Source organism: Rhea pennata, chromosome 18 (genome assembly GCF_028389875.1).
Source record: "Rhea pennata isolate bPtePen1 chromosome 18, bPtePen1.pri, whole genome shotgun sequence".
Taxonomy (NCBI): Eukaryota; Metazoa; Chordata; class Aves; order Rheiformes; family Rheidae; genus Rhea; species Rhea pennata.
In genome coordinates, this window is record NC_084680.1 from 4782861 (window position 1) to 4809336 (window position 26476).

Below are 26476 nucleotides of genomic sequence, written 5' to 3' on the forward strand. Positions count from 1 at the left end.
CCTTGGAAAGATGTCTTGGGTTTAGAGATAACAACTCTCCTCTTCCATTAGCCTACAAGGCAGTCCAGCCTGAAGAGCAACACCTCTTTCTGGTTGTAAGAGGGAAGGGGCTGGTGGCAGGGCATTCAGACTGTGGTTCTTAGGAGCAGATTTCATTCCCCCTTGCTCCTTCCTCCAGTCTAACTCCTCTTGCTTCCCGCTAATTTGCTTATCCAAAAGTGTGGAGAAATGTGCTATCGGTTGTGGGGAAGCCTTATAGGCTGTTTAAAAGCTCTGGCTGTGCTATATGATTTTTGTAAGCAGTGACTTTAACCCTTCAGTCTCTACATGAGGCTTCCAAGCGGGATGGCCATGTTTCAGAAATCAAGATAACTCCATTCCAAAGGGCCTGTTTTGAGCTGCCTCTGCGCGTGGGACAAACTAACACTGATGATCCTGCTGGCTTTCCCTGCTCATGTTTTCCGCCAGCCATTCTCTCTCCATTCCTGTATTTTCTTTGGTTCAACCCTCTAATCCCCTCTCAGCTGAAAATTTCCTCTTACTTTTCTTTTTTAATGCTTTTTAGAGAACATGTGCAAAGTTGGATACTGACTTTTCATCTTCCTCCCCTCCATAGAAAACAGCAGAACTCCTCCAAATCCAAGTCTGTTTGGGAGCAGAGGACCAGCCAGATCCGGATGCACAATTTCCGAGCCAGCTGTGAGGCGCTATACAACGAGCTGGATCCGGAGGAGCGGGTGCGTTATGCTACCACCCTTCACATCCGGCCAGACATGAAGACTCATTTGGATCGACCTCTGGTGGTTGAGCCAAGGAGTGAAGGAAGGAATAACATCAGTAAGCTGAGCCCAGTGGATGTGCAGGAAGTGGAGCACACCAAAATCAGCTCTACTGATGGTGCAGAGGCTCCCCGAAAACACCACCGGCATCGGGATAAAGACAAATTAGGAGAGCAGGAGAAAGGTGATGTGGCCAAGGACGAGAATGGGGAGTCTGGCACCAACAACAAGGAGGAGCGGCACCGACAGCACAGGAGCCGCAGCAAGGAGGTGGAAGGGGGCAGTAAGGAAGGGAAAAGTGATCGCAACAGGAGTCAGGAAGGGGGAAAGAGACACCATCGCCGAGGGTCGGTGGAAGAAGGTGTGGAGAAGGAGCACCGCAGACATCGGACTCACCGTCATTCTGCCGAACGGCAAGGCAAGGAAGGCAATGGGACAATCAACGGGGCCAGGAGCGAGCGGCGTTCCCGACACCGGGGAGGATCGAGATCTGGGAACCGGGAAGGAGAGCCCGGTTCAAAGGGAGAGAACAGCGAAGAGCCTCACAGACGCCACAGGTTCAGGAGCAGAGCGTTGTCGACATACGAGTCAGTGGAGAAGGAAAATGGGGAGAAGGAGGGGGAGGCCGGAGAGAAAGAGCACCGCAATCACCAGGCCAAGTAAGTGAACGCAGCACAACTAGACCTGCCACTGTGGCAGCTCAGGGGGCAGTAGACCCCATACACCTTTCAGAAAGCAATTAATTCACCTCCCTGTTGTGTTCCCTGCTGCTCCTTTTAAACTTGCACCAGCCTTGCTGCACAGTATAACCTGTGGTCCATTTTATTCAAATCAGTAATGACTGAGGCTCCTAAAGATGGCTTTGGTCCAGCCCACAGAATAGCTCAAGTTAGAAAATAGATTTCTTTATGCAAAAGCCATCTTAAGGAAGCTTGTATTTGAGCTGCGTATTTTTAAACAGCATCCAGCCTTGCTTACAATCCTTTTGGACGACTTTTTTTTTTTTTTTTTTTTTTTTCCCTCCTCATACTATAGGTTGTATTTCCAGTTGTCATAGCACACAACTGCAAAGAAAGTCACTTCTTCCATAGAAAACAATGGTGTGTCCTGTTCTGTTTAAATCTTATGCAAGTCAAGTGAGAAAAGTAGTACCCATGAAGCATTCAGAATAGTTAAGAATAGTTAAGATTGCCTTTTCAGCTTTGTTAACGTTATAAAGAAATTTCTTTGGGAATCCTTAGCATTGAGTGCCTGTCACCATGGGGAACTATGAAGGGCATTGGTACAATATTTTTGCTGTCTGTATTAACTTCCTTTCAGATGGGTTACAAAACACTGCGTATTGCTTAGACTGATCATACGCACAAGTCCACTTTCCTCCTCACTGAAATATAGCTGCTGCTAGAGTGGAAAGCAGTAGTAGTAGCAAAGTAGCAGCTTGCATTACATTACAGCGTGGTTTAGGACTGGAAAAGCACATCGCTAAATTTAAATAAACCTGCAGGAGAACACAGAAGCATAATGTCAGACTTCATTCAGAAACTAGCTGATGCTGGAAAGCTAGTATCACTCTTGCATGAAAGTGTCACATAGTCCTTACTTATAAACCTCACTTCTGGGTCTCGTTAAATAAGGAAAAGTTACTCTCCGTGGCACAGCTCCTCTTAATGTTGTGCTTGGACGTTGGTTCAGAAGGTCTTAAAGAGCAAAGGTCCCATACGATATGACCAGTAAGGTTTCCTGCAGTGTGTGGGTTTTTTGAAAGAACCTGTATGTGAAACACAGCTGATGAAACCTAGCTAGAGTATCTTGCAGCATCATGATACATGTGTTTTCTTAAACCCGCTGAGATCATGTTTAATAAACTCTGCTTTTCTGTCTTAGGGAGAATCAGTGTGAGATAGAAGCTAGTGGAAGTGTGAGTGTTGTCCCTGTGCACACTCTTCCCAGCACCTATCTACAGAAAGTACCGGAGCAGCCAGAAGATGCTGACAACCAGAAGAATGTGACTCGGATGATTCAACCACCTTTGGACAAAACCACCACTGTGAACATCCCTGTTACTATCACCGCACCTCCAGGAGAAACCACCGTCATACCAAGTGAGTGCCTTTGTTCCCCTGCTATTCACTACGAAGTACCAGGAAAGAGAGCTGCCTTTCTAAAGAGCTACCGCTTGCACTGAGCAATGAGCTCTCCTGGCCATGAGCATCCCTGCTGAGAAGGATGCGGAGACTTAGTGTTAACCTAGGTTCTAAAGTTCATGCAGCCTGCAGGAACCCAAAATGTGAGGGTTACTTGGTGTGTCTCGAAAACACTGTGTAAGAGATTCCCTGAAGATGGCACGCCCAGAGCTTGTCCGTATATCAGCCGTGGGAGCCCAGACAGTGTCAAAGAGCAAGAGAGACAGCAGAGCAGAGTAATCAAGAGCTAGGCGGCAAAATGAGCAGCAAACCTTCCCCAGCAGACCAGTCAAGACCCTTGCTGTGAGCATAGGACTCCCCTCTGCATTATCACGTTTGCTGCAATGCTGTTTGCCTCAGTCGAGCAAGGGTACTTTCGGAGAGGCACAGCCAAGAGTTAGTGGTCTCTATATATACTTTTCTACTGTATTCTGTCTGTCAGCCACATGAGATTTTTTTTCTTTTGTTCTTTTTCTTTCTTTTCTTTTTCTTTTTCTTTTTTTTTTTTTTTTTTTTTTTTTTGGTAATTTTACTGTATTGCAATACTGAGTTCCTATCAGTCACAATTTCCCTTTCCTGACTATTCCTGTATGTCTGGCTTGAAATACAGTAAAGAATTTATTGAACATGTCATTCAATGAAAACATCATTTTCTTGCAAAATAGAAAAGTAATAATAAAATTGCCTCTAACACATTGTAAGTGGGAGGGTTTTTGGATTCCAGGTGCTATGAATTAATAAACAAGTGTATATATCTGTCCAAGAAAACAATTTACAACATAAAATGTCTTCCTGTTCATATATTAAGCATTATTTTAAGTAAATTATCTTATAAACTTGCTGAAAGCGAACTTATGATGGAAATTAAGGAATGTATTTCTAACCTTTTGGGACTAAAGTTCAGAACAGTCATCTAAAGGGGATCATGAAAGTTAAAAACCTAATGTGAGCTGGAGCTTGGCATATTCATACAAGGGGAGCTGTGCCAAAACTGAGGTGCAATATGTAGGCACAGGGTTGAATGGTCCAACAAGTGCCTTCCAAGTCTATGTTCCTAATACCATGAAGTTTAGCCAGCCTTAGCCCCCAAACTATCACAGCTCATCTACGAATTTGCTCTGCTACATGTTCCAAAGCCAATCCCACTACTGGTTTACAGGGAAGGGTTCGGAATTGTGAGGTTGGCTAGAGTTACTGTCTTTCTTGCTTTTAATGGATCACCAGCTGATCCTCTCTCCCTAATTATTTACGATATTTGGCATGGGATTTCAATCTCCAGTTTGGCAGCTCTTAAGTAAATAAACGTAAGGTTTCTGTGTTTATCGGCACTGGGTATCTTCATTTCCTGGCCATTTCAGATACAGTGCTCATCAGTGCAGTCGTTAAGGAGCAATGTAATTGCAGCGTATATCATATGGTTGTAAATAGCTATGATAATAATCAAATGATTGTTCATCACATTTAATCAACATATTCAAAGGCTGCTCTTGTCTATCCCAGCTGCATTGTTTCCATATCCAGCTGTTGCAGGCAGCCTGTGTGAAGGGTGTGGATACATTTTTAACTCTCTCATTTCTCTTTTCTTAAATTCACATTACAGTGAACAACGTTGAATTTGAAAGTAAAACAGAGGAGAAGAAAGATGTTGATGACTTGACGAAAAACGGGCCTAAACCAATCTTGCCTTACAGTTCTATGTTTATCTTAAGTCCTACAAATCCGTAAGTCCTCTGACTCTCTAATGCTGCTTATGGGTTACATGTACTTCAAGCATGGGTATTGAGAGAAATAACATTAGCTTGATCTTCATCTCTGTCAGTCAAACACACTGAAAAAATGAATAAATATGTATGTAGGTTGCAGACCAGATGCTGCCATTCAGCTGGTCTCTCCTATGGGAATAAACTGAAAGGAGACCGACTTAGGCAGACTCTTTCTAGTTGCCCTACTGGTGGTCAGATAGGTAATTGTTCAATTATAGATCAATAAAGGAAACATGCTCAACGTGATTCAGAGTATAGAAAAGATATCACTGTGAAAAGCTATTACCAGGAGAATCTTGCTGCAGGGTATTTTTGATGTCAGCAAATTCTTGCAGGCTCCCCAGTTGGAGTTTGTGCTTTTTGCATACTAGTACCCTCACATCACTGAAAACTTCAAACTTCTGGGAAGATGCGAATATTTTTCATTTGCTAAGGCTGAGAGTACGGCTTGTGGGATCTGTTGGGATTATAATGTTTCTTCTGCTTCAGGCATCTCTGCCTCATGGGGAGCTTTGTACTCAAAGCCTGTAAATACTGAACATGTCACTTCGAAGTGCTGCAGGACTAGACAAGTGCAGCAGGAGTTGTAATAATTCTAGCATAAAGGCCTGTGAGTCATTTTAAGTAATAACAGAGAGCAACACAAGAATGTTTGAAACCTCTGCCAACCCAGAGATCTGCTACTAGCAGACGTGAGCATTTCTCTCTTGTTCTGCTAGACTTGTTACAGTTCTTAGCTGTTGTCCTCTGTGGTTGGACTCTGCATGCTCAGATACCTAAGACTGACTCAGGCCCTTCCTTGAGCAACTCAGTTCAAGAGAATGATGAGTGATTCTAGACCATCTGCTCTGCAGGACTGTCAGATCCCGTCTGTCTAAACAGTCAGTAGAACAAAACAGGGCCACGTTCACGCTGCCTACTCAGAGTATTCATCTTCAACATCAGAACTGCATCTGTGGTAGATGCCATGGTCTGGCACCCCTGGATAGTAGGAAGGTTGAATCACTTCCTTAAACGCAGTGCCAACTGCATAATTGAGGCTACAACCCTACATGCTCCAGGATGATGTAGCTATGAGTGTGTGCACAGTTGGAATTTATCAGTGGGAAAAGTTGGAAGCTGTTTTTCAATGCCAGCAGAGGTGTAATAGAAGGAAAATGACCCCAAATTACCACTGATCTAATCTCCAAAAGGAAATGAACTGAAGGCGCAACATGTGCCCCTTTGTCTCAAGCCCACAAGAGAGACATTTGTGTTTCCTCTTTGTCTTCTCCAGCCACCTGCCAATTAGACTTCATAATAGTTTAGGATAACCGAGCCAGAAGCCCACAAAGTTTTCCTTTTTCAGAATGCTGTAATCACATCGTGCAATTTCAAATAAGGCAACATATTCTTTGAATTTATGTAAAATATAGTGAATAGGAGGGGAGAGCATTAACTGATGGGGTGCACTGTGCAGAAAGTGCAGCAGAAAATAAAGATGAACTTGCTGGCGCAAATAGGAAGCATTTGAATTATGGAGCTTAGACCCTATCTGACTGGATAAAGCAACATTGGTTTGTTCCTAATGTTTGGTGGCTCAAGTCTTTTTGTTTTGACATGACCACCAAAAATGAGCATTAACTGCAATATGGCTGCTAAAGACAGCGTTGCAAAGGCAGAAAACTAGATGGCCCTGAGCCCAGAAGGATGTAAGCCGAGGAATGGATTGGGCAGGTAGAATCACGGCAAGACTTTTTCACTTTGCATGTACGCTTCTCTTTTCTTCTCTCACCTTGTCTCACAGTTATGACCTTGTGAGCCTCATAGTCCAGAATTTGGTATGTTGCTCCTGTCTCCTCCTTGCCTTTCTCTCCTGCCCCCCTTCCTCTGCAAAATAGCTCTTTCAAAAGATCATTAAAATAAAATTTTGAAAGTTTGCTGGAACAGAGTCGTTGTTACACAGGGCCACAGGGAAATAAGACAAGGACCAAACCCTATGAGTATCAACAACATCGAGATGTGGTCCCAATGGGATCCCCTCAGATCTTACTGCAGGTGCTAACTTCTCAAGAAAGGTCTTTCTGCTTTCCTGAGATGTGATTTTTCACCATACCTATTTCTAAATTACTCCCTTCCAAACTCCATGGGAGATGCATGACCAGGATGCTGCTACAGGCAGGACAGAAGAGTTCTGAAAAACAAAATAGAAATTTATTACTTTTAAAGTGCCTCCCTTTAAAAAACATGCACATGCATTTAAAATGGTTTCTTAAGCAATACTGGCAGTTTACAAATGTTCCTGCATTTCATTGCTTGTTACAAATAATGAAGAACTAAAAATAGGGACTTGTTATTTCTCTGATGAATAGAGTTTTCTGTGTGAATTATAGCCACAAATGCTGTTGAAAATGTTGCCTTTCACTTCTGTGGACTTGTAGAGCAGGAAGATGATTATCCTCTCCTGCCAGATAGATAACTGGAGTTAAAGGAGCCACTGTTCTGTCATTTCATATCAAATCCGTTTCTCTGATATTTGCCGCTCTCGTTCTGCATCCATTGGTAATCTGGAGAAAAGAAGTATATAAGCAGAAGTGAAAAAAGAATTTTAATCTAATTCTTAGATATTTGCTTGAAGAAAATGCTATATAGTAACCGAATTACTTTCTCAGCTAACAGGGTTGTTGGTTGGTTACATACATAATTTGATCCTCAGACAGAAGTGCTTTATTCAACTGACAAGTAGAGTGCAAATGTAGAATTCTCTGTGTTTTCAGTTAAATACTTGTGAGCTGTGCTCAGATAAAGAGTTATTTGCTGAAATTTGTGAATGGTTTTGCATTACTTAGAAATTGAACATTTGTCACTTTTCTTGCACACAATTTGTGAACAAAATGATTAGGTTAAAGTAATCACATACATTATTGTAAAGTATATGTAAAGAACAGCATAGAATAAAGTGCATGCAGAGGTGCCTGGCAAGAGAGAGATTACTAGGAATAATACTTATAGTTACAGAGCCAGTTTTACCTCAGAGTCCCAAAGTACACAGCATAGTTCTCCATTTCAAAGAGATTATTTGATTTTAAAAGGATTTCAAAACTAGTTTTGAATCTCTCAGGACTTTTGCCTGTGAGTTCAAAGTGAAAAGGGATTGAGAGGCATATAAATATGATTTGTAGAATTGAGTTTCAATGCTCAAAAGCTCTCGGTGCTCTTTAGGTAGATGCCATTGCTCTGCAGAAGGGTAAAGTACCACAGCAAAGAGGTTGCCTTACAGCACCCACGATAGCTCTGTGTGTTTCTGGTGTTTTCAGAATTCGGCGCCTGTTCCACTACATCGTCAACTTGCGCTATTTTGAGATGGTCATCCTCATAGTTATAGCCCTCAGCAGCATTGCCCTGGCTGCGGAAGACCCTGTCCAAGCTGAGTCACCAAGGAATGATGTGAGTACTGACAACACAACCAGAATAAAGTCATTCCCAGCAGTTATGCACATGGTATGTCTGTATTGTCCCAATCCCAAAGGATATCACAGTGCAGTAGTGAGTGGATGACCCAGGGCCCAAAATTCATAACCTGTTACTAGAAAAGAACAGCTGCTCATGAGTGTGCTGTTAGTCTGCAGTAAAGGCATTGCAAGTTCTTCTGAACCTTTTTCTTTGAGGACTAAGACTTTGTTTTAGCAGGCAAAGACAGGAACAGAAGCTATTCTTTTATAACATATTCTAATTATATCATTATCCTGCCAAAATGTTCAGAGTTCTTGGCCCTTGCTGCTGTTTTAATCATGTCAAGCTTGAGAATCTGTAAATGGTTGATTAATTGGGCAATACTAGTTAAGTGAAATACACCTGAAAAACTTTGTAGCTGCAATAGCCAGAAGAATTGCACTATTCTGCAATGAGAAGTGCTTCCCCAGTCACAACACAGGGTCTCTAAGATTCCCTATTCTGTTAGAGCGGAATTTGAGGAAGTAAAACCTGGCATGAGAATGGCTCTTTGTCTTGGTGGGGCCATAATATCAGTCTCCCAGATTTAGGAGAAAGTGTACTGATCCATGGATGTCAAGCCATACTCAGAGACTTCACAGATGAGTGCAGTCGTACACAGAAATAGGAGTGTGCCACCTTCTACGTGAGCACACGCAGCCTAGCAGTGGATCTCCAACTTGATAGCTGGGTGCCAGTTTTCAAACACATGCTTGTGAGGGCACCGGCACAGAGCCTAGCTACAACCCACACATGATGGGGTTGTACAGAACTGAAGATTAAGACTAGAAGCAATGAGATGCAGTTGTCTGATCTGGATGCTATAATGTGGATATCTTCATCACAGCATCGTGCATAGTCATTTTATGCTGCCTATACATTTACAGAAGCAGACTTTTTTTTTTTTGAGTGCAATGCTTTTGACTCTATGTTGTTTTAGGCTGAGTCACGATTACCTGTATGGATTTACATTGATTTAATATCCGTTCACTGCATATAGTCAACTGAATCTAACTGTGAATAAATGCATCCCATCTGTGGCATTATGTTAAGATTTAGCAGGACTATAGATATTTAAATTAACTGGTGTTGCATTTACAAATACTAGGTGTGTGCTGAGGAGCCTATGTTTTAAACAGGCTGAAGAACTGAATTGTCTGAGAGTACAAGTTGGCAGACCAGGCCAGAACAAGAAGTGCTTGGTCTGACGTCCTTCTTCTCAATCTGGCCAGCATTAGCCTTTTCAGAGGAGGATCCCAGAATCCCTGTATCAGTGATGAGCTGAAGTACCTACAAGCAGTATCTCCTCCTGATCCTTAATAGCTGTGTAATAAGGAGTTTTACCAAAAGGATTTTATCACTCTCTTGCTCTCCTGAGGTCTTTAATAGAATCATCATCAACTATTGTAGAAGAGAAACCCTGGACTTCTACATAAGTGCTGGCAAATGAGCTCCCTAGGAGGGGATATTCACAGGTTTTCGTTTGAAATTTAGCCATTTTACCTTATTATATCTTCCATATACATAGATATGCTGAAGCAATCCCTCTCCCCCCCCCCCCCCCCCCACACACACACACTGCATTCTGGCTGAAATTGGAAAATATATTGCTTTTTTTTGAATTAGATGATTCAGGTTTGTGCCTAAACTATCTCACAGCCTCCCGTGTGAGGAAATTTATCCACTGACACTGTAATAAATAGACCATTGCTAGAATAGCATTTTTACACTTTGCTTTTGTGCCAATTATTTCTGTGCGTAGTCTCCTCTAATATAAATTTCTCTTTCCAATTTAGGCTCTGAAATACTTGGATTATATATTTACAGGTGTCTTTACCTTCGAGATGGTAATCAAGGTAAGAATTTCTCCAAATTGTACTGTTCACAAGCCCATGTAGATTTACACTCATCTATTTCTGGGAACCTGGAGAAAGACGGTGAAGCATGACATAGATTCCTGGTGTGCTTAGAGAGCAGTTAATGATGCTTTAATTCAGGAACAGCACTCCAAAGTAGCCAGTGTGTACCAGATGCTTTTCTGTAGCATATCTCCTCTTTTTAGCATCTCTGATTTCATGGAGGAAAATAAGGAAGTCTAAAGTAGCTGTGGTTGTAGAAGAGATTAAGAAATGTGAATGGTGCCTGATACAGAGATGTCTGTACATGCCTCAGGACACAGGAGCAGTATCTTTGGAAAAAGAGCTTTGGCACATGTCCCCCCCCCCCCCCCCCACCCCGCTCATCTCCCTGGGGTACTAATTCAGAGGCCTTGTGATGCTGACTGAGGTACCCATGGGGTTAGCCAGGTCTTGGAAGCAGCCTGCAGGCAGGTGCAAGCTCGCTGTGCGTGCACCTTGTGCATCAGGCCAACTGCGTGCCAACAGCCGTTCATCTCAGGGCAGGGTTGAGCCCCGGCTGATGCACCTTACTGGGCAGCTCTGATCTTCCTCTTCTCTGATGCTGATCAGAAATATTAATAACTGATTTTTGGTTTGTCTTGTTTCAGAAAGCTGAAGGTTTTACTTTGTAGCTGGTACATCCCTGGGCAGGACAATAGAAAGTGCTAAAACTGTGGGGCAATAACTTTCCAGAAAGCAGAAGTCTAACAAAGTCAAACTTTTGTCTTGGTGCGATGATGGAGTTAGTTCTTACTTTCAGAGCAAGATGCAAAGGAGATGCAATATAAAAAACAGATTTTCTCTCATTTGTCCAATATAAGAAGGTCGAAGCTCTCTGAAAACAGTTTATAAGGAAATTGCAGAGCTCCTGGAAAACCAGGTGAAATCACTAGTAGGCATTTTGAGACTCAACTTTAAAAGATCCTTAGCAGCATTGTGAGGAGAGAGACAGAGTCTTATGCAGAAGTCAGCAATGCTGCTTCTCTGTGCAGCGTCTGTCAGCGAGTGCTCAGAGTGGGCATTTTTCTTTCTGGCTATTGTGCTTTGTTGTGGTTCTTTTCATCCTCTTTTTGCTTTTTTTATTCTGTAATATTCTCTTCTGATTTTTAATTCCTCCTAATCTTGTTGGATGGGGGTAGAATAAAAGTAAGCTATCTGGGTGTTTCACACAAACAGTTGTTCCCATAAATTAATGTGTGTGTCTGCAAAGATTCCTATATAGCAGTTAATGTTTTTGTCTGTTGTGGTTTTGGTTACAGTTTATTCACTTCAGCTTTGGTTTTGACCAAGCTCTTTGTGCCTGTAAGAGACAGATAGTTTAATTAAGTATGACTAGATGTTGCTCTGCTGGAAGTTATTATAATGAAAACTTTGCTTTGGGCAGATGGCAGATTTCTGAAGAACACCACAGTCAATGTACGTGTGTTAAACAAGCCAGGAAATATTAGTGACGTATATATATATTTATGAGAAGACTGATTTCTAAAAGAGGGAAAAGATGCCCCATTCCCAGCATATTATCTGTTTTACTGTAATGTAGTTGGAACAGTTCTCCTAATAGTAGAGAGTAGGAGTACTATCTCCTGATAGTAAAAGCCAGGATTTAAAATATGAAGAGATGTTTCTAGGCATGATTGAAACCATGGAGAGCATTTGCAAAGCTTTATATGGGGCCTCCCCTAGCTTCTGCCCACACCAAGGCTGACTCGTGCCAGTATGATCTACTTCAGAAGAACTAACCCCCACCTTAAGCACCAAAAACAAATCTCTTTCCCCTGCTGAGTCCTATCATGAACAAAATCAATGTTGTTTGTAAAATCCTGAGGAAGAGTTGGTGAAAGGTCATTTGGTCGAGCACATTTCTCTGCTGTACCTCAGCAGTGTTGAGTCAGTACTTGTTTTCTTAAAACTTCTTGTTTTGATGTGTTTCCTCTGAAGATGATTGACTTGGGGTTGCTGCTCCACCCTGGCTCCTATTTCCGTGACCTGTGGAATATCCTGGACTTCATTGTGGTCAGTGGGGCCTTGGTGGCGTTTGCCTTCTCGTAAGTACATTCTCCTTAAAATCCAAATTTCTAGGAAATATGCCACAGAGGTAGGCAGGACCCTGGCACAGCACTAGTTTAAGTGCGGAGTTTGTGGTTCATTTCTCAGTGAAATGTTCAGTTTGCACCTCTTATCACCTCAAAGCTGGGGGAAGAAAATTACTAAATTTAAGTGCTGTAGAATCTCTCGAAAATTCTCCCAACTTTATGGTGAGTCCATTCTCTATTCTTTCAAATGTGAGCCAAGATTTTTGTGACCTTCTGGCCAACTTCTTTCCAAGGACTTATAATATAGCAGTTTCTGATAGTCATCCAGGAAATTGTTTTAAAGTATCTCTTATTATGAAAAAAATAGCTAATGAGATCAGCTGACATCTCAGTGAAATCTTTGCAAAACATTATTTTTAGATTCACGGGTGTTTCTGATTTATATGCCTTTTGCATTTTTCTCTTGTACTCTTCTCTCATTCAGGGTATTTGTGAGAATGCCACTTGTAATGCTAATTGTTCCCTTCTTCAAGTCACTGCTCTCTATTTATGACATTAAATAATGTTCCATGTACTCCTTTAATGTCAGAGGATTTTGAGCAACAGACACTGATGAATTGTTTTAAAAAATGAAGATTAGTTTTCAGTTTGAATATCTTTCTTGGAACAGACTGTAGGAAGAGCAATGCAGACTCTTCAGAACTTGGGGAGCTTGAGTTGGATTCTGGAAAGGAATGTTCCTCTCATAGTTCTGGGCAACTGCATAATTGTATTGCTAACATTTTCCGTCCTCCTAGGAAATTCTAGGAAGTGACCTGGAGTCAGATTACAGAATGTGTCCAGTTTAATCTTCTGATAAATTAGCCTTGTATAATTACAGTGAACACTTAGCATCCCATGCCCCCAAATTCGCTCACCTGTTTGTTAACACGATGATTAATGAAGGTGAAGAAATTAACAGTATTTTACTTGCTAATGAACAAATGCATTCACCTGGCAAGGAAGAGTGAAGTTGTGTTGTATATATTTCAGACTGACAGTAATTTTTAGGCAGACAGCCTCAGCTATTGCTCCTGTTACGTGACTGTGCATCACTTTGCTGATGCAAAATGCTTTTGTGTCCTTGGCAGACTAAAAAGTTACCAGATCTTTCTGATAAAGTTGACCTGGAAAGTTTCTCAGAAGTTTGTCATCTTCTGAGGGGTCAAAATTTCTTCCCCATTATGGCTTTGAGGTCTGTATTTTAGATCTTTAATTCTTCTTTGTAGCAAATGCTGGATAAAAAGCATCTAAGATGCTTTGACTCCTGCTGTGCGGTCTCTAAACAGAAGGATATGGCATTGGCATTGCTGGTATGATTTTTGAATCAATGGATGAGTGACACTTTTCTTTTGCCCCCCTTTCCAATAAAGATGTATTAAAGATGGAACAGAGGAAATGGACCTTAAATCATATAATTGAATTCTTTAATTCTATACTTGTACTTTGAATCGGCTGTGACCAGAGCCTTCCTGTGAATGGTTGGCTAAACCAGCTGCATCACTTGCTGTCCTTCAGTGAAGAGGACAGTGACAATTTTTTGAATAGAAGTATTGGGGTCTAGGCTTTCTGTACCCAACCCTGCCCCAAAGAATTGTTTTGATCTTGGAGCAAGTCACATCCAATGTAAATTTTTCAGAAGGACCCTGTCCCCTGTCTTTTTGACACTTTGCCACTACATGTTAGAAGTTTGTTTTTCAGAAGATGTGGATGCTCTGTTGTAGGTAAGGCTGTTTTGAGAGGGAAGAGTTGAGTGGTTTCGGTGAATGTGTCTTGCTTACCTAAAATAGGGCATCAGAGAGCAAAGCCTGTTTTTAAAGCTTGGCTAGATATGCCTGTGGCTCAGTGTCCCTATGTATGAAGTATATTGCCATAACATCTGTCAGATCTGAATGGGATAAGATTGAGTGAAGCTAAAGCTTCTTAAAAAACAAAACAAAAACAACAACAACAACAACAAAAAAAAAACTTGAAGAGAGATGGAAGAAAAATAATGTTAGTCACAAGTATTACTTTTCAAAGCAATGTTGCCCAAAGTCTGTGGTCCACTCTGAATTTCCTAAACCCTTTTCCATTAGGGATTCAAACTATCAAGGCAGGCTGAGCGAAGTGGTATTTAATCATTCAGAGCTGCTCCATGTGCTGTGAGAACAAACACCAGTGTAGGCCTGTAAAATGTCTTCTCTTTGAACAAGAATTTCTTTTGGACAAGTTATTGATTAAAAGAAGTTATTTTTAATCCTTGTGAGTCTTTTTTTGCTCAGGATTTCCATTGCTTACATTGGGTCATGAATTTCTAACAGCACTTCGTCAGCCTTTATATGAATTACTTGTACATCCCCTGACTGCACTGCATAATAGTGTGCCCCAAGCTGTTTCTATTTTACATGCTCTTTGAGTAAGTACTGAGCAGGGATTTATGGAAAATGAATGAGTAAAACCTGCCCATTTACTATCTCCCAGATTAAAAGCAAACCAAACTTATTTCTGAGGCTTGAAAAAATGTGAATTTCTCCTAAGGTATTTATTGTGGCTGTGACTTCTGTTACGTGTCCATATTTCATCTGGCAGTGTGAGTGTTGACACGCAATTCAGAGAATGCTTGTAGTATCTCTGGTCTAAAATGAAAGCAGGAAATTCAGTCATTCATATGAGATGACTTACTCTTGGTGCCTGCGATTCCAGTTCTGAATGCTTAAAGCCTCAGACAGCTCAGATGAAATTTAGATAGTCGTGTCCTTTAGCCCAGCTGCACTAGAATAGGCCTGTTTGGTCAAACCAGATGGACACACTGAACCTGCTGAGTTTTGATTATCCTGAAAATGAGCTTTCGGTGAAAGAGCTGGGTAATCCTTGTGTTTAGTTGGTGGAATTTTTACCTGCAAATACTGGAAGTCCTGTCACTCATCATCAGTGTTCCTGTAAAAATGTATTTAGTGTGTCTGTTACCAGTCTTTGTTTGCAAGGATTCATGATTACCCTTTGACCACTACCTGAATGTTCTTGACCTCACTGGTGTCCAGTAAAGGTGATCTGAATTAATTTCTTGCTGAATAGACACATCACTGAAAACCTAATAAGAACAGACCTCCCTGAAATGCTGGCATCAGGAAGATTGCAACAATCTATTTGTTTAGGCAGATGACGGTAAAAGTTGTTTTTGCAAGGTACATAAAATTCATCTCAACCTTGCAAATTAGGTATCAATCTACCTTCTGTCTGTAATTTTTCAGAAGGTTTTTTCTGTTTGACTGTAATTGAAAAACCATTCTTTAAAGCAAGGTCTCCAGTGACATGCTAGAAAGATTAATACTCATAACAATAATAAAATTGTCTTCCACGTGGCAGTGTATTTCAAAGTGAAATACCTTTCTTCTTCTAGAGATAGATAAACATGCCTCATACGTAGACTTGTTTTAGTCTTTAGGGAATAGGAAATGGAGAATCTTGAGGAAAACTACCAAATTTGTCATCAAAATTTACCAATTCCAAGCATAAAATCTACTGGTATGATAGAAACAGTTGATGGATAGGAACAGAGAGATTGCATTTTTACATTTTCAACAGCAGAAAAATAGCTGAGGTGCATGGAATTTCACAGTACTATTTGAAAAATCAATGATTTTAATAGCATTTGCCAAACAACGGAAGTTATTTACCTCCCAAAGTGTCAGCAGGGTGAAAGTATATTTGCACTGTCTGCTTGTCAGTTGAAGGGCTAATGCAACAGTGGGGTATGTGTGAGTATATGCTGTATAGTTGTTTTCTTGCTATTTTATTTTATGAACTTTGAATTGGTGGGTGCGGGACAGGGGGACGAGATTATTTGCCAGCACATAACTGTATGTGCATGGGGTACACTGATAAGCCTTATGTTTCTGTTTGTCATTGACTTTGCTCTTTCTTTGTCTTCTTCTTGCTGGAATCTCTCTAGGAGTTTCATGGGGTAATACATTATTCCTGTCTCTCGCTGCACTGTTATGCCTGTCGAATGTGTGTACACACACTTGCCACTGTGGGAATGAACCATGTTACACCCATTGCATCGACTCCTTTGTCCCTTTATTACTCATTATTCAGTGAACTGTATCTTCCCTTAACAGTTTTCATTCATCCCAACCTACTTTAGCCAGAGGAGAGAAGCAGACTAGAAAGCTAGGTGACAACTGCTGTACTTGACCAAAAGTCAGAAACTATGATAAACAGATATGTTTGCATCAAAAAGGTTTGGGCATCCTTAGTGCATCTGAATGTGCGAGTTGTAATTCACAAAAAACTCAGTTTAGGTTTACAGTAGGAATTTTGCTCTCGTTTAGAGAGTTGGGTATTGTAAACTGCAGCACTGGGAGTTTCAGGCCTGACTTTCAGTGGCTCAGCAATGCAGGCAGCCTGGACTTTGGCTGGACACCTCTGAAAATGGAGAAAAAAGTCTTTGGCATAGAAACAGGGTGTCGAGAGCTGTTTGAAGAGCTTAGCAGAGGAAACTGCTAATGAAAGAGGTGGCAAAGGTTGCCTTTCACCTTCTGCTGGGTCATGGCAGTTTTCTTGCTGGTGTAGAGCAGGATCTCGTGTAGGGAGTGAGAAGCCAAGCCACGGCGTCCCGCGCAGGGCAGGAGCTCTGGTGGGCTTTACTACCAAAGCTAACCGCAATGCAATGAGAGGGACTGATAGAAAGGTCTTTGTGGTCCAAGAAATTGGGTACTTGTTTCTTTCTTCCATCTCATTTAGCTGCTGGAAGAGGATAGCGCTGTGCTCGGGCAGAAAGGAGTGACCTCGTTTAGGCTGAAATGGAGGAATCCGCTTTCTGCCTTGGGGATTTCAGGCGGTTGCGGAGGACTGACTCCACCCCGCTCTGAATATTTGATGAGCTGACTCTGAGGCCCGTGTATGTGAAATCAGAGCTGCTGGCAGGAGAAACAAAAACAAGAAGCGTTCGTTTTAGAAAACTATTAATTTTTTAAAGGATCATTTATTTATCAAAGGGAAAAAGGCCAAACAAAGCTCTTTTTAATTTTTGTTTTGTTTTGAATAAATGAGCAGCAAACTGCCCCGGGAAAAACAGAACTGGCCTAATGCAAGTAAAATCGACCTAACGCAATTTTTCTGTTTTCCTTGTGTTTTTTTTTTTTTTTTTCAGTCACAAGGCTTCTGTTTGCTATCTGTCTTTATCCTGCTTCCTTTCCTATAGCTCTTCTGAATTTTGCAGCTATTCTGCAGTTCAGCTAAGAACTTTCTTCCATACCAATTTATTTTTGTGGTAAGAAATATGCAGTTATGAGTATTCTGATCAAATGTGTGCTCATGTACACCTTTTAATTGAATCCTGATTCTATCTGGACCTCGTTTTGGCGTATTTAGCTTTATAGTAGAGTGATGTAAAAGAAAAGGGGTTGGTGGGGGTAGGCCTCAAAAAAACAAACAATTTTATAGGCTTTTATTTGACACATTAGACTAGTTGCGAAAGGTATATTGATCAAAATGCAGTTTACGTTGCTCTAGCTCTTAGTACCAGTCCTTTGAAAAAGCTTTCTCCTTCAGCAAGAATCTAACTATGAGAAAAAATATGTATCATTTTTAAAAATTCTCTATATGACTTAAATCATAAATCCCATTAACTTTCAATCAGCTCATGCTCTTTATTGACTTAAGTGCTTGCAAGATTTTTTTTTTTTTAAAAAGACCCATATCAACCCTTCTTAGTATCCTTCATTCAGGCAGAAGGAATTTTAAAGGACTGGAGCTGTCTTCCCTTTGGTTTGAAACTCCCCGTGTAGTAATCGGCATCCTTTTCTGTGTGAGAGAAGAACAATACCTTCTTTCATACATCCAGGAAAGATTTGTTCTGCCTGGTCTATTCACTGGCCCCCAAGTCTGTCTGACCTTCCTGGAAGTATGAAGTTCATTGAGGTTATTGCTTCAAGTTTGGAGCCAAGCCCTGTAAGACCCAAGCAAGCTCCTCCAGAGCCAGGAGATATCTCTGTTCCCCATCTCTGTAGCGTCACTTCCCAGAGGCCTTATTAGTTCAATTGTTTTTTAGCATAAAGACATGGTGGTGTGCTTAGGTTTTTAGATCTCCTGGAATGAGGAGCGTCAGAAGACACAGTGCAGAAATATTCTGTAGTTCTGCCTGAAACCAGATGGGACTGTCAGAGTTTCTTAGTTCAGTTGCTACCTAAAAGTGACTGTGCTGCTAAGCTGGGCCATGAAGTAGTTAATCTGGAAAGCAGAATTTTGCCCTCAAATGAGCGAGAATTGAGTATATTTCTGGGCTAAGGTGTCCCTATCTCCTTCACACCACCTTTTTTTTTTTTTTTTCCCCCGCTCCTCTTGCCCCAATCATACATTCCTTAATCCTCTCACCTTCATTCTTTTCTTACCCCTATGTCCTTAGCCCCTGCAACTTCCCTACTTTCTGCCCTACCTTCCTCACCCAGTAAAACCCTAAATGTCCTGACTACGTGGGGCAAGCTGATCAGTTTGCTTGGCCTTTGAGGAGAGCGGGAGCAGTGGGGCAGCCTCAGTGGTGGCACTCATGCTGGTTGACCATCAGCCCCATGGATGGGCTGGCTGACAGACCTAGTAGCCAGGTGGCAACCTATTTTCTCTTCTTTCCTGCTGTTTTCTTCCCCCAGAGGCTCAACAAATTGCCTAGTGCCCTGGGTGGTTTGCAGCCGTGGCATTCATAAGAAGCAGACAGAGTGATCTGAGGAATAGACGCAGCTTGGGGACTGCCAGTCTGGCTGACCCTGCTTGAGGTGACAGGGAGATGGCAACAGTGACTGTAGCATGATCTTTCTTTGCTAGGAGCTGTGATGAGAGAATAAGTGTGCAAAGGTAAACATGAGCTGGATCTTCAGTTATACTAAAACCTAAAGCAAGAGCCGTTAAAAGCTACACTTGCTGTGTCTCCTTCTGAAATAGATTAAAAGGTTTTTAATGCAAATTGAAAATTATTTCTTTTAAATATATAACAGCTCTTCTGAGGCATTAAATCAATTGTGAGAACATTTGGGCTGATTTAGCATATTATGAATCAGCAGCACAGGTAATCTGTTGACCCTATTGCTGAATTGTAATAGATGTGCGAGGCCAGATGGGCTTCAGCCTCCCTCTCCCTGCTCCTATCTGCCATCCTCAGAAGAAGCACATGATGCCGGCACCTGCCAAGTGAACCAGCCGCCCTTCTCCGAAGGCCTTCTTTCTCCGCGGAGCTGAGTAAGGGGCTGCTGCCTGCTGCTTTTCTTGCTAATTAGTTAAACCCCTGAGCTCCTGGCAGCTCACCAGTCGTCCCCGCCAGGCAGCACCAGGCTGTGGCTGGCTCCTGTTGATGTCTCCTGCTGGGTTCATGCCCCCTCCAGACATCAGTGTATTGCTCTTCCAAAGGCATCGAGGTTAATCATCCATGGCTGCAGCCTCGACAGGTTGAGCCTTTTCCTCTTGCTTGTTAAATGTTAATCTCCTATACTTCCTCCTGTAAGAAAGACAGATCAGACCCCTCACTCTCCTGTTGGACTGATGTGATTTTATTGCAGCCATCAGCAGAAGCAGGATGAAGCCCAAAATATTTTTAGACCATGAATTTTATCCACATAGATCTTCACTGATTTCTTTGTTGGCATGTGGGGAAATTCGTGCAGCCTATAGGCATTTGTCCTGAGAGAAGCAGCTCTTGTCATTGGAATAGTTGGATATGAAGCCAATGGGCCTCAAGCACAGGGATAAAATGTGTTGTTTCCCTCTGAAAAAGCTTGCCTTTGAGTCAGCCGCAAGCAGAAGTAGCGACAATTTAAAAAAAAGAAAAGAAAAAAAAAGTTCTGCTCTGCCTTGGTGTTTTTCCCTACATTGCAAAATTGATTTGCAAACTGTATGTTCTGGTTTGTTTACTGCTTTTATATTTGAGTGGGGATTACTCTGCAGAGGGAGTTTCAAGGTTCTTGCTCCTACCTTCATGTAGATGGATGCGACTTCATTAGCATTGAGTTTCTAGATGATAACCCAGCTGCAGAGTGGTTGCATGGCCTCACAGACTGTGATGTTGCCTGTGGAGCTGTGATGACTTTATCAACCTATAGCTGAGATATTATCCGCAAACAGTAGTGCTGGACCTTAACAGTCCATCAGCACTTGGATTCTCTGCCTGTAACCTTTTCACGTGAGTTTATATGCCACTGTAATTCCATGAGAACTGCTTTGAATTTGCAGCAGTGTGAGCAGAGTCAGGTTCCAACTACAGCTGGTTGAACTGGCTCTAACACTGCCCTGAAAGACTAGAGAAGGAGAGGACATGCAAATCTCCACGCTGTTCCCACTCTCCTCCGTATCTATTAAACCATGTACATGTAAAAGTAAGTTCTGTTATAGGTGGTTGGGATACAACCTAGAGCCCTCCAAAAATTCTTTCTGTCACACTGATAATTGTATTTCAGAGCAGCTGCAGGGGTGGGTAACTAGAAAAAAAGACTGGAGATGAGATAGGAATGTGTGTTTCCAGGTTGCAGATTGCAATCTGGCCTAGCTGTTTTTTGACCAAAATTTGCCTTCTAACTGCTCTTTAGTATTGAATTATTAGTCTTTTACTAGTGGATATGTTTCAAAAAGAATCTTTCTGGGCTCAGCCTGGTCGGTCAGCTGTTCTCTTCCCTTTAGATGCCCATCCTTAATATAGGGCTGCCTGACTGCTAGGGAGGAATGGCGCTCCGCTGTCTGCACATAGCTCCTTGGCATCTCCAGGATTGTGTTTTTATTGCTTTCCTATTGGAAAAATAAATCTTATTTAGCAAACTGGAAGAGAGTAGAAGAGGAAGTATTTCAGCATCCACTCAACATATGATTCATTCATTCACACCTTCGTTACTTCAGTGCAGCCTCAGACCCAAGCCTGTAGTCATGAATAAGTCTGTTAAAGATTTTCATTCCATTTTTCACTTCATATGAAATGAAGGGGAATGCCATTGTTCTGCTGTTGGGTTGAAAGAAGATGTAACTGTGTCTTTGAGGAAAGAAAAATAATTCTTTTTTATTTATTTCGGAAGTGCACTTGGAAAGAAACTCTAACCTTCCCGTTTAACCTCGTGATTGTTACAAGAGGAATGGTCTCAAGTCTCACATGTAGTTTTAACAAAAACTAAAAGTAAAATGTGTCTTACAGCATCTGCATGTGTAACTGGGAAGGTATACTCGTACCGTTTCAGCCATGTAATATGCCTCATATTACATGGTCCAGCATGGGTTTGGTGGCATGCCTTCCGGCAGAGGCCTGAGGATGATATTAGGGCGTGCAAAAAGCAGAAATGGAAAGCTGGCCTCGGCCAGAGGAAGAGGGTTATCCCTTCACCCGCGGAGGGGCCTTTTCCTCCAAGTCACTGCCTGCTTTTATACACACAACTTCCACACCAGAGAAGGGCAAGAAGCACCCAGAGAAATGTCTCCCTTCCTTACAGAGGAAAGTGGAACGTCTTTCACCTCACCGAGGTGAGGAAGGAGGGATGAGAGCCCAGCGTGTCTTTCTCCCTACTCCAGCCTGTGGTTAGGATGAACGTGCCACGGCTTCTGTCCTGATAACTGTGGCCAACATGTGCTTCTACCCCCACTGTGACTATTGTCTGGGTGGGAAGTTGGAGGAGAAAGGTCACCAGCTCTTCATTGGCACGTTGGAACAATCTGGGAAGGGAGCCAAGGCTGTAGAGCACGAGCAACTGAACTTTGCAATGGCCATGTCCTGCCTGCAGCTTCCCTTCTGCATCATGACTACCACCACTCTCACCTGGGTGCTGATCTGCAGCCCTCACAAGTACTGCATGCATCCTTGGTGAGGTGGCAATCCCAGACATGTAAAACCTAGGGTATCTGTAGGCATTTTAGTGAGCGACCTGAGAACCCAACAATTCCTTCTGTTGTTCTTGTGCCTTTTCCCCCTTGCAGAGGAACCAAAGGCAAGGACATCAACACAATCAAGTCACTGCGAGTGCTGCGGGTCCTAAGACCGCTGAAGACCATTAAACGGCTGCCAAAACTAAAGGTTAGAGACTTACCACATATGTTTCCTTCTGTGGAGATTTGCAACCAACCTGAGTGGAAGCTGACTTGGGTAAACTCGGTCCAAGTTAATTCTGTTCCTTTTGTTTTGTTGCAATTAATCTCTCTGCCAGATCTGTAAAAATAGTTATGCAGATGTTTAGCAAATGTCAAACTCATTTCTTTCGCAAGCATTGTATGCAGTTTTATGAATAATTGTGAATACACATGAAAATCAAGCTTCTAAAAAAGAAAGAAAGAAAAAATCTGCATATAAATTAAATTAGAGTATATAAATGTGATGTCCTTAAAAATGATAAATGAAAAAATAGATTTTGGAGTGTTTGACTTTCACTACAGAGCTTAATATGAATATTGCAAGATTTTGCACAGTCTGTCTAAAGAAAAATGTCATTACTCTATGAAGAATTTTAATCTGCTCATCTTTTCCATTAAAGACTATATACTGCAGGGTAGTACCCTTTCATCTCTAGAATACCAAGTTACAAAGTAAAATGAATGTAATGGCCTGTGGTTACTTATTCAATATCAATTCAAGAATTCTTTGAGATACAGCCAGGCACTGGAAGTAGAAAGTGGAAGAAGTTACACAATTAAATCTTGGAGTTTTGGGAACTCTGTGTTCTTGTAGAATGTCTTCATGTAACAGCAGTGCTTTCAAGCTCTTTTTCTATGTGAGATGGCAGGGGAAAGATGGGTGCTTTTGCATTAGTGGAACTATTCTGTCATATTCTTGGCAATGTAAAAATCAGAGTCAATTATTACTAAGCTTTGCTTTTGTCCCTAATTACAATTCATGCTCAAATAATTTTCTTTTCATGCATCTTCATGTGTACTAAATTCATCACAAAAGATAAGGAAGAGTAATATTGGACAATGTAGAAAATTGTCTTTATTGTTTGGAAATTTAAAATGCACAGTTCTTGGGTCACAAAATCATCAATATTAGCTCTATCCTACTGCAGAAGGCAGAACAGTTGCTTTTTATTGAATGTATTCTTTATTTTCAAGCTATTTTAAAGAACAATTTTATCATTTCTAAAAGAGTATTCAGAAATCTCTAGGTGAAGCAGAAGTTATTCACATGGTTTGTCTTCAAAATCCTTTATTATTTTTTCCTGGGTGTGATTTTTGTATGCAGCAAATAGCAAGATTAATAGGGTGATTAGAGATACTTTCAGTGTTTAATTCAGGTTTTTTGCATTACATCAGGAATGTAATTCTGTGAATTATTCACATCCATTCGGAGAAATAGAAACAGTATTGTACCAGGCTCGTGTTCAGTCAGTAACGCTGCTCACATTTCCATTGTGACAAATTTCTCAGACTGAAATTAAACTGAAAATTACTTGTAACAATGAATTAGTGACTAACAACCTAATAATAAACGTATTTGAGAAGTTATTTGCAGGCAGTTCACTAGTAAAATGTGCTGACTATATTATTCACAGTTAATTTTGATAGTCACTTCATTAGAAAAATATTGTTCAAAGCATTTGCTTATTCTGTATCTGGTATTTTTCCTTATTATTCAACCAATTCAAATAATAGTCAATGAGTAACATATTTGATGAGGTTTTCTCCTATCCATGGGGAATAAATTAAACACAAGTATGTTTTTCATTTCCTCAGTAAGCCATGAAAATATTTGCTTAGGACTAACCTTTATCTAGATTGCAATTATCTTGCAAATTCTATGGGCAGCACTCTAGAATTCAGTGGCACAGAGCTGCACGAGAAAGCCTGAAGCTATAGCAACCCAGAGTTATTTCTCACAGCCGGAGTATGCAGAAATGCTTGGCATACAAGTTGAAGAAACTGTGCACCGATAGTAAATTGGGTAATTACTCCCAAGTACAGTTAGTTGTTGGGTGTCCGGATCATGCACGCACACGAGTTCCCTTTCTTTTGGCGCCGTAACCCTTCTCTCTGTTCCCCTCCTCGCTCACAGGCTGTCTTTGACTGCGTGGTGAATTCCCTGAAGAATGTCCTCAATATCCTGATAGTTTACATGCTGTTCATGTTCATTTTTGCTGTCATTGCTGTGCAACTCTTCAAAGGCAGATTCTTCTACTGCACTGATGAGTCAAAGGAGCTGGAAAAGGACTGCAGGTACTACCATGGTGGGCAGGGGCTGCCAGATGGAAATTCAGGTTTCCTTTTGTAGCAGTAGTTTGCCTAACTGGCCCAAAGTTGCTTCTTTAGGATATCTGATGAGTTTGATAAGTCGCTAATAAGTAAGAGTACAGCTTCAGCAGAATTGCCCTAGAAGTCAATTTTCCTTTTTGTTGTTTTAATAGCTTAATCATTTATGTCTGCAATCTAGCAAATGCTTACTCAAATGCTTAATGATACAGGAGAGCAGGATGTATTTTTGGGCAGAGCTCATTGTTTGTTGAAGGGTGAACACAGGAAGTACTTTTGAAGGGGTAGATGACTCCTCTTTATGCCTGCTGCCTTGATTTTTAGGGCTCATGTGAATTGGAAATATAGAATGAATAAATAATTAAGAATGAGTCAGTAGGAGGTTAAAGAACGCCTAATTAGCTACAGAATGGGACAGCATCTGAATACCTTAAAGGCCCTATCGTGCCCAGTTACTGCCTTGCTTTGTCCTTTTCAGCTGCTTATCAAGGTGTTTTCTCCACCACAATATATGTCTTTCCTGCTTGCCTTTTTCTTGGCACTTGAGTCCAGGGCACCAGGTCCTCAGTGCTATCAGGGTCTGCCTGCCTCAACAAACCCTCTTCTGCCGGCCCCACAAGTGCAGGGCACATATATGACACTCACCTTGCATGCAATGGTGATGGAGGGTTTCACTGAAGTTCTTTCTTTCAATAAAACAGATTTATTACAGAAAGAAAGGTAGAATTACAGAATAATTTAGGTTGCAAGGGAACTCTCTCCTACCCTCTGCCCCTCAAGACCGACTTTGAAGTTAGATCCAACTCTGAAGTAGGATCCAGAGAACTTTCTCCATCAAACTACATATTTTTGTGTTAGTTCAAACAGCTTGAGGACTACCATGCTGTTAATTGCCAGCTTTGCCTAATGAGTCAATGCCCTGATTAAAATTTCTTTCATGCCTATGCTTGAGGTACAATTCCTGTGGCTCCTCTAGCCTTTACTTATGTTATAAACCTGTGGGCTGTCTCCTAATTTGTTTATGCAAGATGTAGCACAGGTCTGTAACTGGGGCTTCAAGATACTCCTCAGCAAATAATGGTAAATGGCTGATAAGGTGCAACTCTCCTGTTTGGTCTGAATCTCTGTTCTTCCTAGGGGTCAGTACCTTGATTACGAAAAAAATGAAGTGGAGGCGCAGCCCAGGGAATGGAAAAAGTATGAGTTCCACTATGACAACGTACTCTGGGCTCTGCTAACACTTTTCACAGTCTCCACAGGAGAAGGGTGGCCAACGTGAGTACATTGGATGGAGAGGGTCAGTAATTTAACTGAGCGGTAATGGTAACTTTGCACAGCTCTGAGGGACAAGTAAGCAATAGGTTACCTCTGAGAAAAGAATAGAGTCTATTATCAGCTAAGCTTCTGGTTTCCCTTGTGTGATTGTGGGGTGGATCAGTGGGCAGAACTGTGCATTTTTCTCAGCGTTCCTCTGAGCTTGCGCAGTAGTGCTTCCTAGGCAGTTTTCAGTACTTAATAGCCTGCTTGCTCCTGTCTTTTGGACTCTCGCTACTTTCTTAAGTGTAAAGGTGATAATAGCAATGTAAGAAAACAAGGGGAAAAAGTACTGTAACCTATGCTGAAAGTACGCTAGGCATTTGAGCCCAAAATTGTATTTAGTGTTTGACATAAGACTTTGTTTTGGCAGGCTTTTTGGCTGCAGCACGTAATTAGAATTCAAGTCAGTGATTTCTACGTGGCAGGCCCTTCCTCTCCTCCATGTTCAGATTTTTGCTAAAATAAAGAATAAAACCTGTAACATCAGTCTCCCTTCTGCAGTCCCTTGCTGTGTTCCCTGGGCTACTCAGAGACCATCTTCACCTTTCTTTTTACACTCTTATTTCATCCGCATTGACCAGAGAAGAAGAGAAGCCAGATCTAACTATATCCTCTCCTCTTGCATTGACCAGAATGGATATGTGGATCTGTATGTAGCAAATCTGCATCATTCTGCAGAATGGTGAAAAGTGAAAGGGTTTCCCTAAATATATGCACAAGGAAAACTTCTTCCCAGCCACAGAGATGGGATTGAGTTTGACCTGAGTATATGTGGAAAACCCTCCACATGAGTGAAGGCCAGTGAGTGACTAT

At 41.5% G+C, this 26476-nt stretch overlaps 1 protein-coding gene across 1 annotated transcript in view; it reads left to right on the top strand.

Moving 5' to 3' along the window:
• Nucleotides 1-26476, top strand: part of CACNA1B (calcium voltage-gated channel subunit alpha1 B) — a 306587-nt gene that overhangs the window by 221983 nt on the left and 58128 nt on the right. Inside the window, exons 20-28 of the mRNA XM_062591211.1 lie at nt 617-1438; nt 2664-2881; nt 4563-4683; nt 8022-8151; nt 9993-10052; nt 12033-12139; nt 22088-22184; nt 24153-24313; nt 25484-25621. Coding sequence (XP_062447195.1) covers nt 617-1438; nt 2664-2881; nt 4563-4683; nt 8022-8151; nt 9993-10052; nt 12033-12139; nt 22088-22184; nt 24153-24313; nt 25484-25621 — 1854 coding nt within the window. The remainder of the gene's footprint in view (nt 1-616; nt 1439-2663; nt 2882-4562; nt 4684-8021; nt 8152-9992; nt 10053-12032; nt 12140-22087; nt 22185-24152; nt 24314-25483; nt 25622-26476) is intronic.